Source organism: Loxodonta africana, chromosome X, assembly GCF_030014295.1.
Source record: "Loxodonta africana isolate mLoxAfr1 chromosome X, mLoxAfr1.hap2, whole genome shotgun sequence".
NCBI lineage: Eukaryota > Metazoa > Chordata > Mammalia > Proboscidea > Elephantidae > Loxodonta > Loxodonta africana.
This window is the reverse complement of record NC_087369.1, coordinates 56,416,083-56,428,160: the sequence shown is the minus strand read 5'-3', so window position 1 is coordinate 56,428,160 and position 12,078 is coordinate 56,416,083. Positions and strand designations below refer to the sequence as shown.

General features: G+C 43.3%; 1 protein-coding gene across 3 annotated transcripts; it reads left to right on the top strand.

The window, feature by feature from the left end:
- The first annotated feature begins 286 nt into the window (after positions 1–286).
- UXT (ubiquitously expressed prefoldin like chaperone) lies at positions 287–11,949 on the top strand. 3 transcript variants are annotated; one of them, XM_064278227.1, is made up of 7 exons: positions 287–369; positions 549–655; positions 1,626–1,707; positions 1,841–1,908; positions 2,266–2,373; positions 11,592–11,655; positions 11,856–11,949. In XM_064278227.1, exons 2-7 carry the CDS (start codon positions 558–560, stop codon positions 11,907–11,909), a joined length of 474 nt encoding a protein of 157 aa, XP_064134297.1. In that variant the 5' UTR covers positions 287–369; positions 549–557; the 3' UTR covers positions 11,910–11,949. The 3 variants fall into 3 exon arrangements, 2 of the variants coding, with proteins under 2 accessions (XP_064134297.1, XP_064134296.1); XR_010319777.1 differs by lacking the exon at positions 287–369 and adding an exon at positions 6,253–6,351 and having other exon boundaries at positions 376–655; XM_064278226.1 differs by lacking the exon at positions 287–369 and having other exon boundaries at positions 376–655.
- Positions 11,950–12,078: the final 129 nt, after the last annotated feature.

Genomic DNA, 12,078 nt, shown 5'->3' with positions numbered 1-12,078 from the left:
TTGCCGTGGAGTCAATTCTGACTTAAAGCGACCCTATTAGTCCTACATCCTGCATCCAGGACCCACCAAATCCCATTAGGCTCCATCCCCACCAGCCACGCGTGCATAGGCTTCACGCAGCTTTCGCAGCCCCATCGGTTTATTGCCATACAGTCCCTGCTTCCACGCTCTACAGTCTTCCAGGTCTCCTCAGAGTCCGTAAAGCCCAACCCTTCTCTTCGCGCCTTTGACCGATCTTTTTCCGCCAGGACCGCGCCTCCCCACCTGGCTATTTGATTGGCCGCCTGCTTGCCACTACGTCATTTAACCGCGCCACCCGGAAGCCGCAGTTTATACCAACTCTCCGTTTTGGTTCCCGGCGGCTCTGAGGTAAGGGGCGCGTTTGAGTGTCTCTCTGTGGCAGGGATCCCAGAGTTGGGAGGCGCGGAAGGCGCAACTCCCGGTATGAATCAGACGAGCCCATTCCCAACGTTGGGAAGGTGAAGATTTACTGCGCAAGAGGCCAAACTGGAGTGGTCAAAATGGCCTTCCCTCTCCCCACTCCTCAGGAGCTCATCATGGCGACGCCCCCTAAACGGCGGGCGCTAGAGGCCACGAGTGAGAAAGTGCTGCGCTATGAGGCCTTCATCAGTGACGTGCTTCAGCGGGACCTGCAGTGAGCGGGCGTGGGGGGGCGGGGGGTTGTAACCTTCCACGTGGTGGGCGGAACGTTTAGTGTCAGCACAGAGCTTTCTGATTGGCAGGTGGGGCGTTCTGGCCCGGCCCAGCGCCCCTTTCAAGCGGGAAGGAGGGGCGACATCTGGGGTGCAATTTGACTGGGACGGGGCGTTCAGCGCGCAGGGCGTGTCTGCGCGTGCTTGACTTCGACATCCCTTAATGGTTAAAAGCTAGGTTTCTGAGGCCGGAGTTCTTAGGTTCAAATCCCGGCTCTGCCACTTGTCATCTGTGTGAACATGTACTTCGTCGCCTTTTCTCTGCTTCATTTTTCTCATCTGTGAAATGGAGAAGTTGACAGAGCCCTCAAATCTGGTGGTTTTGTGTTTTCAATGTGTTCAAATACTTCTAAAGAATTTAGCGTGGATGTCTGAAACATACTAAAGGCTCAATGAATATGAAGAATTACTGTCACTGTTAATATAAGTGGGAAGTTCGGTGTTTACAACTAGGACTTTGAGCATCCTAAAAGGGATGGAGGATTTTTCTAGGGTGAGAATGAGAGATTCTGATTGGTCAGAGGCATTGACAGTCATTTATAATAATATTAATAATAGTATAAATAATAGCTAACACATATATAGAGCTTACTATTCGGCAGATATTATTCTAAGCAGTTTATATAACATTTAATTCTAACGACTGCATGAGGTAATACTGTCATTATCCTTTATAGATGGGGAAACTGAGTCCCAGAGAGGCTCCTTACTTGCCAAGTTGACATAGCTAGTAAAGGAGAGAGCCTGGATTCAGACCCAAGTCGTCTGACTGCAGAGTCCAAAATCTTATCTTCTGCACTAAAAGGCTTGTTCAGGGCATGGGGCTATAAGGGTCTCACAGAGGCAAGATATGAGGTATCCCAAGAGGGACAGGGTCACCTGTTGGTCACCACTGGACTCTCACTCCATCAGAAAGGTGCTGGACCATCGCGACAAAGTATATGAGCAGCTGGCCACATATCTTCAACTAAGAAATGTCATTGAGCGACTCCAGGTAAAGATGCCAAGGTTGGATACCTTTTTTGTGGGCAAGGGAGGAAGACAAGAGGAGAAACCCCAGACCAAAACCTGTCTCTTGACTTAAAATGTGAGTACTGACCCCTTCCTCTTTCTCCCTGGCCCCACAGGAAACTAACCACTCGGAGTTATATATGCAGGTGGATTTGGGCTGTAACTTCTTCGTTGACACAGTGGTGTGAGTGTCTACCTGCCCCTCTGAGCCCACAGGATTCAGCATCCCCCTTCCTTCATTCAACAAATATTTTGAAGGCATCTGCTCTAACCAGACACAGCTAGGTGCTAGGGATGTGACAGTGAATAACATAGAACAAAATCCCTGCTCTCCTAGAGCCTCTATTTGGGGAAGATGGGGGAGGGGAATCAAAAAACATCTTGAATAAGTTATACGGTATACTACATGGTGGTAAGGACTTCCCCCTGCTTCCTCTAACTTCTTTGGGGGAGGGGAATCAAAAAACATCTTGAATAAGTTATACGGTATACTACATGGTGGCAAGGACTTCCCCCTGCTTCCTCTAACTTCTTTCTTCAGCCCAGATACTTCACGAATCTATGTGGCCCTTGGATATGGTTTTTTCCTGGAGCTGACATTGGCAGAAGCTCTCAAGTTTATTGATCGTAAGAGCTGTCTCCTCACAGAGTAAGTCCCTTCTATGAGGATCGTGTCTAAATCACCAGTACCCTTCTTCCTTCTCCCCATATCTGCCTGGGATGGTACTTAGGGACCCATCTCCCCTCCTTCTCAGGGCTGGGGCTGAGGAATGTGAGAACGGAAAGCTGAGCCCCAGGCACAGCACATAATAAGCAGTCTTTTTATCATTCATCAGACACTTATTGGGCATCTCCTATATGCCAGGGTCTGTGTTTGGTGATGGGGATGCAGCAGTGAACAAGAAAGAATGGTTCCTTGAAGGCTTACATTCTAAGGGATGAGACAGATATTAAGTATACTGTTATAAAAAAGAAATACATAAAAGTACAATTATGACCAGATCTGTGAGGTCTCGTTAGCCTGTAAATCAGTGACAATAAAACAAGTTATCTCTGACTTTACCTCCTGCTAATTCCCCTGCACATTCACTGTGCTGTTGTTACACTGACCTTCACACTCTTCTTTAAACACCCCAAGAATGATCCCACCTCAGGGCAATTGTACTGGCTGTTCTCTCTGCCTGCAGTGCTCTTCCCCAGATAGCCATGTGGCTTTCTCCTCACTCAAATGTCTTGTTTATAGGCCACTTCCTCAACGAGGCTTTCTTTAACCTAACTTTAAAACTGTAACCCCTAGCACTCCTGATTCCCTTCCCTTAGTCTTTTTTTCCCCCAGCACTTATCACCTCCTAATATTTACTGTGTAATTTACTTCTTTGAATGTGCATTGTCTCTTCCTATGAATATATAAGTTTTACAAAGAGAGAAATTTTGTCTACCCAAGTGCCTAGAATAGTGCATAGCACTCATAGGCACTCAGTGTTTGTTGAGTGAATTAAAAATGGTATGCGGAAGCAGAATGAAGTGGTAGTCTGTGTTAGTGGGGATGGTGAGGTGATATGAGGAGAAAGTGTGGGCTCCAGTTGAGTTTGTTTTGCGTGGCATCAAAGTGGAGATATCATGGGACAATTGGATAAATGGGGTTGGTGGTGAGATGCAAAGCTTGGACTGAGATAGATATTTGGGAACACAGATGGGGTTGAAACCCTAAGGAATAGATGAAATTGCCTCTGAAGAGAGTGTAGCGAGAGACAATAGCCAAGGAACAAGACCTGGGGTTCTCTCAAATGCGGAAGTCAGAAAAAAGACTCAAAGTTGCTGCAGAGCAAAAAAAAAAGGAATCAACGGTATTTAATCCTCTTGAGAAGCCAGAAAAGAAGGGGACCAGGTGTGTGGTCTTGGGTAAGTGACTTAGCATCTGTGTGTCTGTTTTCTCATCTGCAAAGTGGGGATAATAATAGAGTCCACGTTACAGGGCTGTCGTGAGGATTGAGTTAATGCAAATAAAGTGCTTGGTACAATGCCTGGCACGTGGCAAGGGCTCACATTCAACAATAATCACCATTCTGACATTCTTGTTTCATCCAAAAAGAATTTTTCTCTTTGATGGAATATTTTGAAGCAAATCCCAGACATCTTATTATTTTACCTGTATTTCAGCATGCATCTAAAATGGATATGGATTTTTTTTTAACAACCACTATACTATTATCAGGGAGCCCTAGTGGGGCAGTGGTTAAGAGCTACGCCTGCTAACCAAAAGGTCTGCAGTTCAAATCCACCAGCCACTCCTTGTAAACCCTATGGGGCAGTTCTACTCTCTCCTGTAGGGTCGCTATGAGTCGGAATCCACTCAGTGGCAACGGGTGTGGTTTGTTTTTGTTTTTTTTTTAATACTATTACTGGAGCCCTGGTGACTCAGTTGTTAAGAACTCGACTGCTAACCAAAAGGTCAGCAGTTCAAATCTACCAGCTGCTCCTTGGAAACCCTATGGGGCAGTCAGTTCTATTCTCTCCTGTAGGTTCGCTATGAGTCAGAATCGACTTGACAGCAGTGGGTTTGTCATTGGTTGAATTATGTCCCTCAAAAATGTGTGTATCAACTTGATTAGACCATGATTCCCAGTGTTCTGTGGTTGTCCTCCATTTTGTGATTGTAATTTTATGCTAAAGAAGATTAGGGTGGGATTGTAACACCCTTACCAGGTCACCTCCCTGATCCAATGTAAAGGGAGTTTCCCTGGGGTGTGGCCTGCACCACCTTTTATCACTCAAGTGATAAAAGGGAAGCTAGCAGAGAGGGGGGACCTCATACCACCAAGAAAGCAGTGCTGGGAGCAGACTGTGTCCTTTGGACCTGAGGTTCTTGCACTGAGATACTCCCAGGCCAAGAGAAGACTGATGACAAGGACCTTCTTCCAGAGCTGACAGAGAAAGCCTTCCCCTGTAGCTGGCACCCTGAATTCAGACTTCTAGCCTACTGGACTGTGAGAGAATAAACTTCTCTTTGTTAAAGCCGTCCACTTGTGGTATTTGTTATAGCAGTACTAGATGACTAAGACAACTATTATCACAACCAACAAAATGCCTTAATAACATCTAATACCCAGACTGTGGTCAAATTTTACTAATTGTCTTATTTTACAATGCAAACTATGAACCTGGTTGGGTCCTGAGGCTAAGGAAGGGGGAAAAAAGGGCTATAAGAGACATTTTGAGGAAATTTGAGTACGGTCTGTATGTTAGATGATATTATTGAATTAAACTTAGATTTCTTGGGTGTGCTAATGGCATTTTGCTTATGTAGGAACAAATGGCCTTATACTTAGGAAGTGTACTCAGGAATAAAGTGGTAAATGCACGTATGGTTGCAGAGCAGTGATTTAATACGACCTTGCTTTTTTTTTTCTAGCCATAGTCTTTATTACTCCACCAAATGACTAGGTGGGACTGTGCAAATGAGGCCCACCAATGATATTGGACAGCTTGCTAATAATGCAAATAAGGTTCATGGCACTCTTGTGGGGAGGGACCATGCAAATAAGGTATATTGAACCCTAACAAGGGGATTGGTCACTTTTACTATCCCACTGGGTTTAATATGAGCCATCCCAGAGGTGGACGGGGGGAATGCAGTACTACCAAGAAGAGATAGGAGTTGAGCGTGCCCTTTGGACCCAGGGTCCCTATGCTGGGAACCTCCTAGACCCAGGAGACAGGGCTATAACACAGAAGACAGCGAGAGATGATGGTGAGAAGCAGCAGTAGAGAAACAGTGACAGCAGAGGCAGCAGAACCAAGAGACCAGCAGGAGACAGAGCAATGGACTTCCTAGCTCACAGAGTGAGAAAGTTGAGCGCCTTCAGCCAGGAGGCTTGCTCGTGGAGTAGGGTGCCTCTGGGCACCTGGCAGAGCTGGGCTTGCAGACCCACGGAGCTAAGAGTTGTAACACTTAGAAGGCCCCGAGCAGGGCCCAGCAGCAGAGGGCGAGGAGAAGCTGTCCTGATTAAGAACCATATTTTGAGTTGTTCCTGTTACTTCTGAGTTGATCCTGATCCTGAGTTGTATCCTGTTAAAAAAACCCCATAGTCGTGAGTATTGTCTATGAGTTCTGTGACCATTGCGATGAATTATCAAACCCAGCAGAGAAGTAGTGCTGTAGGAGGGATGGTTGGTGTGAGAATTGGTAAAAAGGCTGGCAAGAGGTATGTCTGACCTCCACTTCATAGGAATCAGCTTTGGTGGTTGATGCTGGTAATTATTCTCCTTCTGCCTTGTGACGTTAGAGAATGCCTCCCCTGCCACACCATTTTTACAATGGTAAAGTGTCATAATGCCTACAACTTTCAAATGGTCCAGCAAAAAGCACATGTATGTGTAGAGAAAGAGAAAAGGCAGATGTGGCAAAATGTTAACAATCCACAAATCTGGGTGAAAGGTTTACAGGTGTTCACTGTACTATTCTTTCATCTTTTCTGTAGGAATGAAAATATTCAAATTAAAAAAGTTTTAAAAATTCTTTTTACAGTTGCCTTGTTCAAATCAGGATCCAAGCAAGGTCTGTCCATATATTGCATTTGGCTGATATGTCTCTGAAGTTTCTATTAATCTAATTCAGTTTCCAGAGGTGAGAAATGTTTTGATGGATATAAAAACCAGATTTTGAAACACAACCTTTTTTTTTTCCCCAGAAGTTTAAATGTGAATTAAAGGACAAAAAGATAGGTAGCAGGAGGGAGAAATGGGGAAAGGAGTGTTTGTTTTTAAAATGGGAGAGATTTCTATATATTTTGTAATGATGTTGAAAATGGTCCAGTAATAGCAATAAAAATAAAAATAGCAAACACAGCGCTTTCCATGTGCCAGGCACTGTTCTAAGCACCAAACATATTTTCACTCATGTAATCCTCACAACAACTCTATGAAAGGGGTACTGTTGTCCCATCTTATAGATGAGGAAACTGAGGCCAAGAAGGGTTAAAGATGGAGGTAGGATTTGAACCTAGGCAGTATAGCTTCAGAGTTTGCTCTTGAGTGAATTGATTAATTTTTTTAATGTCTGAGGGTCCACTGTGCATGGAAACAAATATTTAGCACCATTTCTACTGTGTTACTTACCAATCTTATTCAATCTGCTACTGCATAGTAGCATACTTACACACAAAAATAATAAAACAGATTGAAAAAGGTACAGTGTCCCCAATTAACTTTTAGTGGTTTAATTAAATACTGCTGAATAGTTAATGAAAAGCTTGTCTAGTATCCAATTAATTTAACTGTTTTAAAAACCTTAAAAAGCAAACAGTGTTCAATGGTCATGATACTAATTCACTTATTAAAAAAATACTTGAGTGTTCTAGATCCTAGAGATACCTCTGAACAAAACAAAAATCCCTTTCCTCATGGAGCCTATATTATAGTGGAGAAACAGACAATAAACAATTAGGTAAAATTTAAGTATGTCAGCTGGTGGTAAGTGCTAATGAGAAAGGCAGGAAAGGGGGATTGGAAGTGTGGATGAGAGGTTTGAAATATAACTAGGGAAGACCTCCCAGAGGAAGTGACCTTCAGGTCACTTTGTTGAATGAACAAGCCCTGGGGCTATCTGGGGAAGAGCGTTCCTGGCAAGGGGAACTGTGCACCTGCAGAGAAACTGCCAAGAGAGGCTGGCAGCCTGGGATGAGGTAATTAAGGGGACACTGACCAGTACACTTAGGTTAACATTTCACAAAGGATCTAAAATTCCTTTTTGGTTATATTTATCTTTATTCCTACATTCATTTCTTTCAGAGGTGCTGCCATTAAGGTTTCAATAATTTTTCTCTTTTCAAACCTTTCCAGGTTTCAGTCTTAGACCCAAAAGAATCTGAGACCCACTGAGATTTCTAAATCTAGATGACCAGAACAATTGGTGAATAATTTGGTCAAGGGGCCTACTTTCATGGGCCAACACAATTCTGAATTGACAGTCCAGTTTTTTTTAATAACAAAGCTTTCCTTGTTAGAGGATTCCTGAGCCTTTCAAATAGATTTTAATTTTTTGAGACTTGACGTCTTTCCCAAAATTGAAGTATTTAAGTTGTCAATACCTGACCCCTTTCCTAGTCTTTTTTATGTCCTGACCTCATCTGTTAGATGATTTAAAATGTGACTGAGTCTCTTATTAATATATTAGAATTAGTAGGACTACCTAGATGCTTAATCTTTCTAAGAGATGAGTATTTGAGTCTGTGTAGCTGGCCCTCCTCTTGAAAATACTTCGTTAATTTGTCATCTTGGGACGTACTTTGAACTTTCTTCTGATTATTTTATATAACCAAAATTGCCTATCAGTCCTTCCTGTTTTTAGTATATTTCTTTGTATGGGGGTGGAAGGGATCAGAGCTCTGTGTGTATTCTTTCCTGATTACACAGAAAGAAGCAAGTGCATATCCACACCTCATAAACAGACATGTAATTAATAGAAGAAACCATATGGCCATTAACACTGACTTACATATTAAATCAATAGTAATAAATTAAACATATCCCTTTTGTCTTACAGCTAGCATTTGGTGAATTTTATATTAATTTCTTTCTCCTTTTAAGTGTCGTTATGAACTCATAGCCTTTCATAGATTTGGCTTGTACCAATTAACTAGTTTTGTTCTCTTTTTTGATGGTCAAATTGTTCCTTGGGAGCTGATCAAGGTCATTCCTCTGTTCTTTAAGCACCATCCAGATATTCTTCAAAGTATTCTTGCTTGCTGACAACATCACGCTCCATTTATTTTCTGACTCTAAACACAGACTCAGCCATCTTTTGAGGACTTCAGGTTCTTCTGATGGATTAATCATTCACTTAATGCAACATATATTGGGTGCCTACTATGTGCCACACACTATTCTAGTTCCTGGGGATACAGCAGGGAATAAACAGACCAAAATCTCTGTCCTCAGGCAGCTTACATTCTAATCAGGGGAGATAGACAATAAACAAATTATGTAGTATGCTAGATGTTGACAATGCAGTGGTGAATGAGTGTGGACTGGCTATAGGAAGTATTGCCTGGGATGGAGCAGTTGTGATTTTAAATAGTAAATTGGATGTGGGGTGGAAGAGAAAGGAAGGAGTCAAGGTTTTTGGCCTGAGCAACTGGAAGGATAGAGTTGCCATTATCTGAGATAGAAAAGATAGAGGAGGAGCAGATTTGGAGGAGAAGATGAGGTGTTCGGTTTGGGACATGTTAAGTATGAAGTACGTGTTAAACATTAAAGTGAATTTTTTGAAAATGAGTTAAAACTCCCAAGTCTGGAGTTCACGAGAAAGGTCTGGGCTAGAAATATAAATTTGGGAGACATTGGCATATAGATGAGTTCATACTATTTTTTCCAATTTAACATCCTATGTTGTTGCTCTCTTCTTACAGTGTTTAGTTTCATTTACCCCTAACACTGACTCCTACCTTGACAGCACAATAAAATCTACATTCCTTATCATGATATCAAGACCTTGGGTTACCTAATGGCTCCCTACCTCTTGGACCTTTTTCCTTCCACTATTCCCTTAATTTCTAACACTCCAACCAGCTGACTGCACCTCAAATAGCTCTTTCCTGACTTTTGGCCTTTTTGTGGAAAAGACCCTCCCCCTTCTTACCTCTTACTCATTCTTCAGTTCTTACTCATTCTTCATTTTTCAGAAAGACCATCTTTGAATTTTTGTATCCATGAGAATCTTGGGGGGTGAGATCTGGTCCAAACTGCCAAAATGTACTCGTTTATGTGACTCAGCTGTCTAGGGCCAGAGTGATTTCAGGCACTGCTTGATCCAGGGCCCAAATGATTTGACCAGGACTGTTTCTACCCTTTTTTCCCACCTGTTATTTTTCTCTCTCAAAGGACCCAGCACTCTTTCATCATAGCACATAATGATATTAGTTTAGTTGCTTAATTTCTGTCTCTTCCAGGGGACTGTAAAGTCTTAGGAGAGAAGCTTTCTCTGTTTGGTTTACTCCTGTATATCCACATGTAGTTTTCTTTACTTCAACAATTATGCCTGACACACTTAGTGATTTAAATAAAGGGTCTGAAATAGTGTGTCAAGCAACTTAGCCAGAGAAAGGAATGAACTACATGGAGCAGTGAGGGCCCCACACAGGCTGGTGAATTTAGGATGCATGGCTCTCAAACTTCGGGACCTCTGGAAGTGGGAGTGCATTTTCACAAGCTCCCAGATGATTCTGCTTTTAATGCTTCTTGAACCACACCTTTTAGAAACGGTACCAAAGTGGCATACCCATCTGCAGCTCTGTCTGTTTTTTTTTTTAATAGCTCTCTGCTGACCCTGCTACTGGCATGTAGGTGGTGAATAGTTGAGTTGATGAAGTACTGGAGGGTTGTGAAAGGACAGAAAGGAATGTGAACTAACCATATTGCCAAGGTTGTGATAATGTGATAAGGATGAAAATGCTTGCAGGAGGGTTTGGAAAGCCAATGAGGAAGTGGAAGAACAGAGGTATCCAGGAGTTGTCAGAACAAGTTGCCTAGGAAGCTCCTTTGAACTGGCTGCCACAGCGAGTGATGTTAGAAGTCAGGCTGTTGAATTTGTTCTTTTGGAAGTAGAACAGGTTTTCACGATAATGTTTTCATTAATCATCAGTTTAAGGTCTTTAATAGGCATCTCAAATTTAGTATGTCCAAACAAATTACTGATCTGCCTTCCACCAAACCTGTGCACCCACTTCTTCACCTTTTCAGTAGATGGCAACTCCATCTTACCAGTTGCTTAGGCCTTGGCATTATCCTTGACTCCTCTCTGTCACACCTGACATCTAACCCTTTGGCAAATCCCATTGGCTCTACCATCAAAATCCCTAATCCAATAATTTCTCATTACCTCAAGTGTGGCCTGAGCCTCCATCATCTCTCACCAGAACTATTACAATAGCCTCTGCACTGGACTTCCTACTTCCACACTAGCTCTCCTTATCCTCAGTTAAATTCTTCACTCAATAACTAGATAATCCATTCCCGTCGAGCTGATTCCTACTCATAGCGACCCTAGAGGACAGACTAGAACTGCCCCATAGGGTTTCCAAGGAATGGCTGGTGGATTCAAACTGCTGTCCTGGTTAGCAGGCGTAGCACTTAACCACTGTGCCACAATAACCAGATGGGCCACTTTAAACCCAAGTCAGTTCATGTCCCTCCTCTGCTCAAAACCTCATCATGGCCTTGTAGGCTCTACTGAATCCCACCCCCTTTACCTCTCAGATCTTACCTCTTACTGCGGTCCCACTTCACTTATTCTCCTCAGCCACACTGGCCTCTTTGTTGTGCCTCAGACACAACAAAGCACCTTTGCATTTGCTGTCCCTTCTGTCTGGAATACTCATCGTCCATATGTCCACACGATTCACTTCTTCACTTCCTTTAAGTCTTTGCTCAAATGCTTCTCAATGAAGCCGTCCTTGAACACTCTAAAACTGCATCCCCTATTTCTGCACTCATCTTCTCTCATTAATTTTTTCATTGCACTTACAGCCATCTGACATACTGTATATTTTATTCCATCATTTGTCTCTCTTAACAAGAATCTGAGCTTCACAAGGCTGGGATTTTTGTTGTGTTCACTGCTGTCTCCCCAGTGCCTATAATTACCTGGATACAGTAGGCACCCAATAAATGTTAATTAATGAGGTCCAGATGATGGCCAGGCATCTCTGCAGAGGAACAGGTCAGGTGGTAGGACCTATCTGGTGATAGGTCAGGTACCACATGACCTGTGTAAGTCATCCAGGATGTAGTTCGTGAAGTGATGAGAAATGGTCATTGTCATAATCATATATAGGGCCCACCTTGCCCTTTTTTGTTTCTCTTCTACAGGCTCAGCGACAGCCTTACCAAGGACTCCATGAATATCAAGGCCCATATTCATATGTTGCTAGAGGTGAGAGCAGCTTAGCCCATGCCCAGACTCACCACTAAATGTGTTTAGGGTGACAAATCAAGGAAGAGAGCCAGAGAAGGGAAGGACCATCTTTCCTGCCAATCTGGAGCCAGACCTACTCTGAGGGAGGGGAGGTCAGAGTAAGCTAGGGTGGGGCCTAGACCCAGTATCTGTTTAAACTCTTCTGTCCTCTTTTTCAGGGGCTTAGAGAGCTACAAGGCCTGCACAGTCTCCCAGAGAAGCCTCATCACTGACTTCAGCTGCCCTCCCCCAACATTAAAGAGCCTGAATGCCTTTGAGTCCCATGGCCTTTTTTTTCCCCCTTAACCCCTGCTGATTGCCGAAGTGCCCTGTTTCTAAAGCACACAGTTACTAAGAGGCCCAGAGCTCCAGACTCTTCTAAAACGCCCAGAAATCCCGCCT

What these genes read in the sequence shown, in the direction of transcription:
- UXT (XM_064278226.1), top strand. Translation starts at nt 522, where the DNA reads ATGGCCTTCCCTCTCCCCACTCCTCAGGAGCTCATCATGGCGACGCCC. An exon ending in GTGCTTCAGCGGGACCTGCA is followed by an intron (nt 656 to 1,625) that starts GTGAGCGGGCGT and finishes TCACTCCATCAG; the next exon opens with AAAGGTGCTGGACCATCGCG. An exon ending in AAGAGCTGTCTCCTCACAGA is followed by an intron (nt 2,374 to 11,591) that starts GTAAGTCCCTTC and finishes TCTCTTCTACAG; the next exon opens with GCTCAGCGACAGCCTTACCA.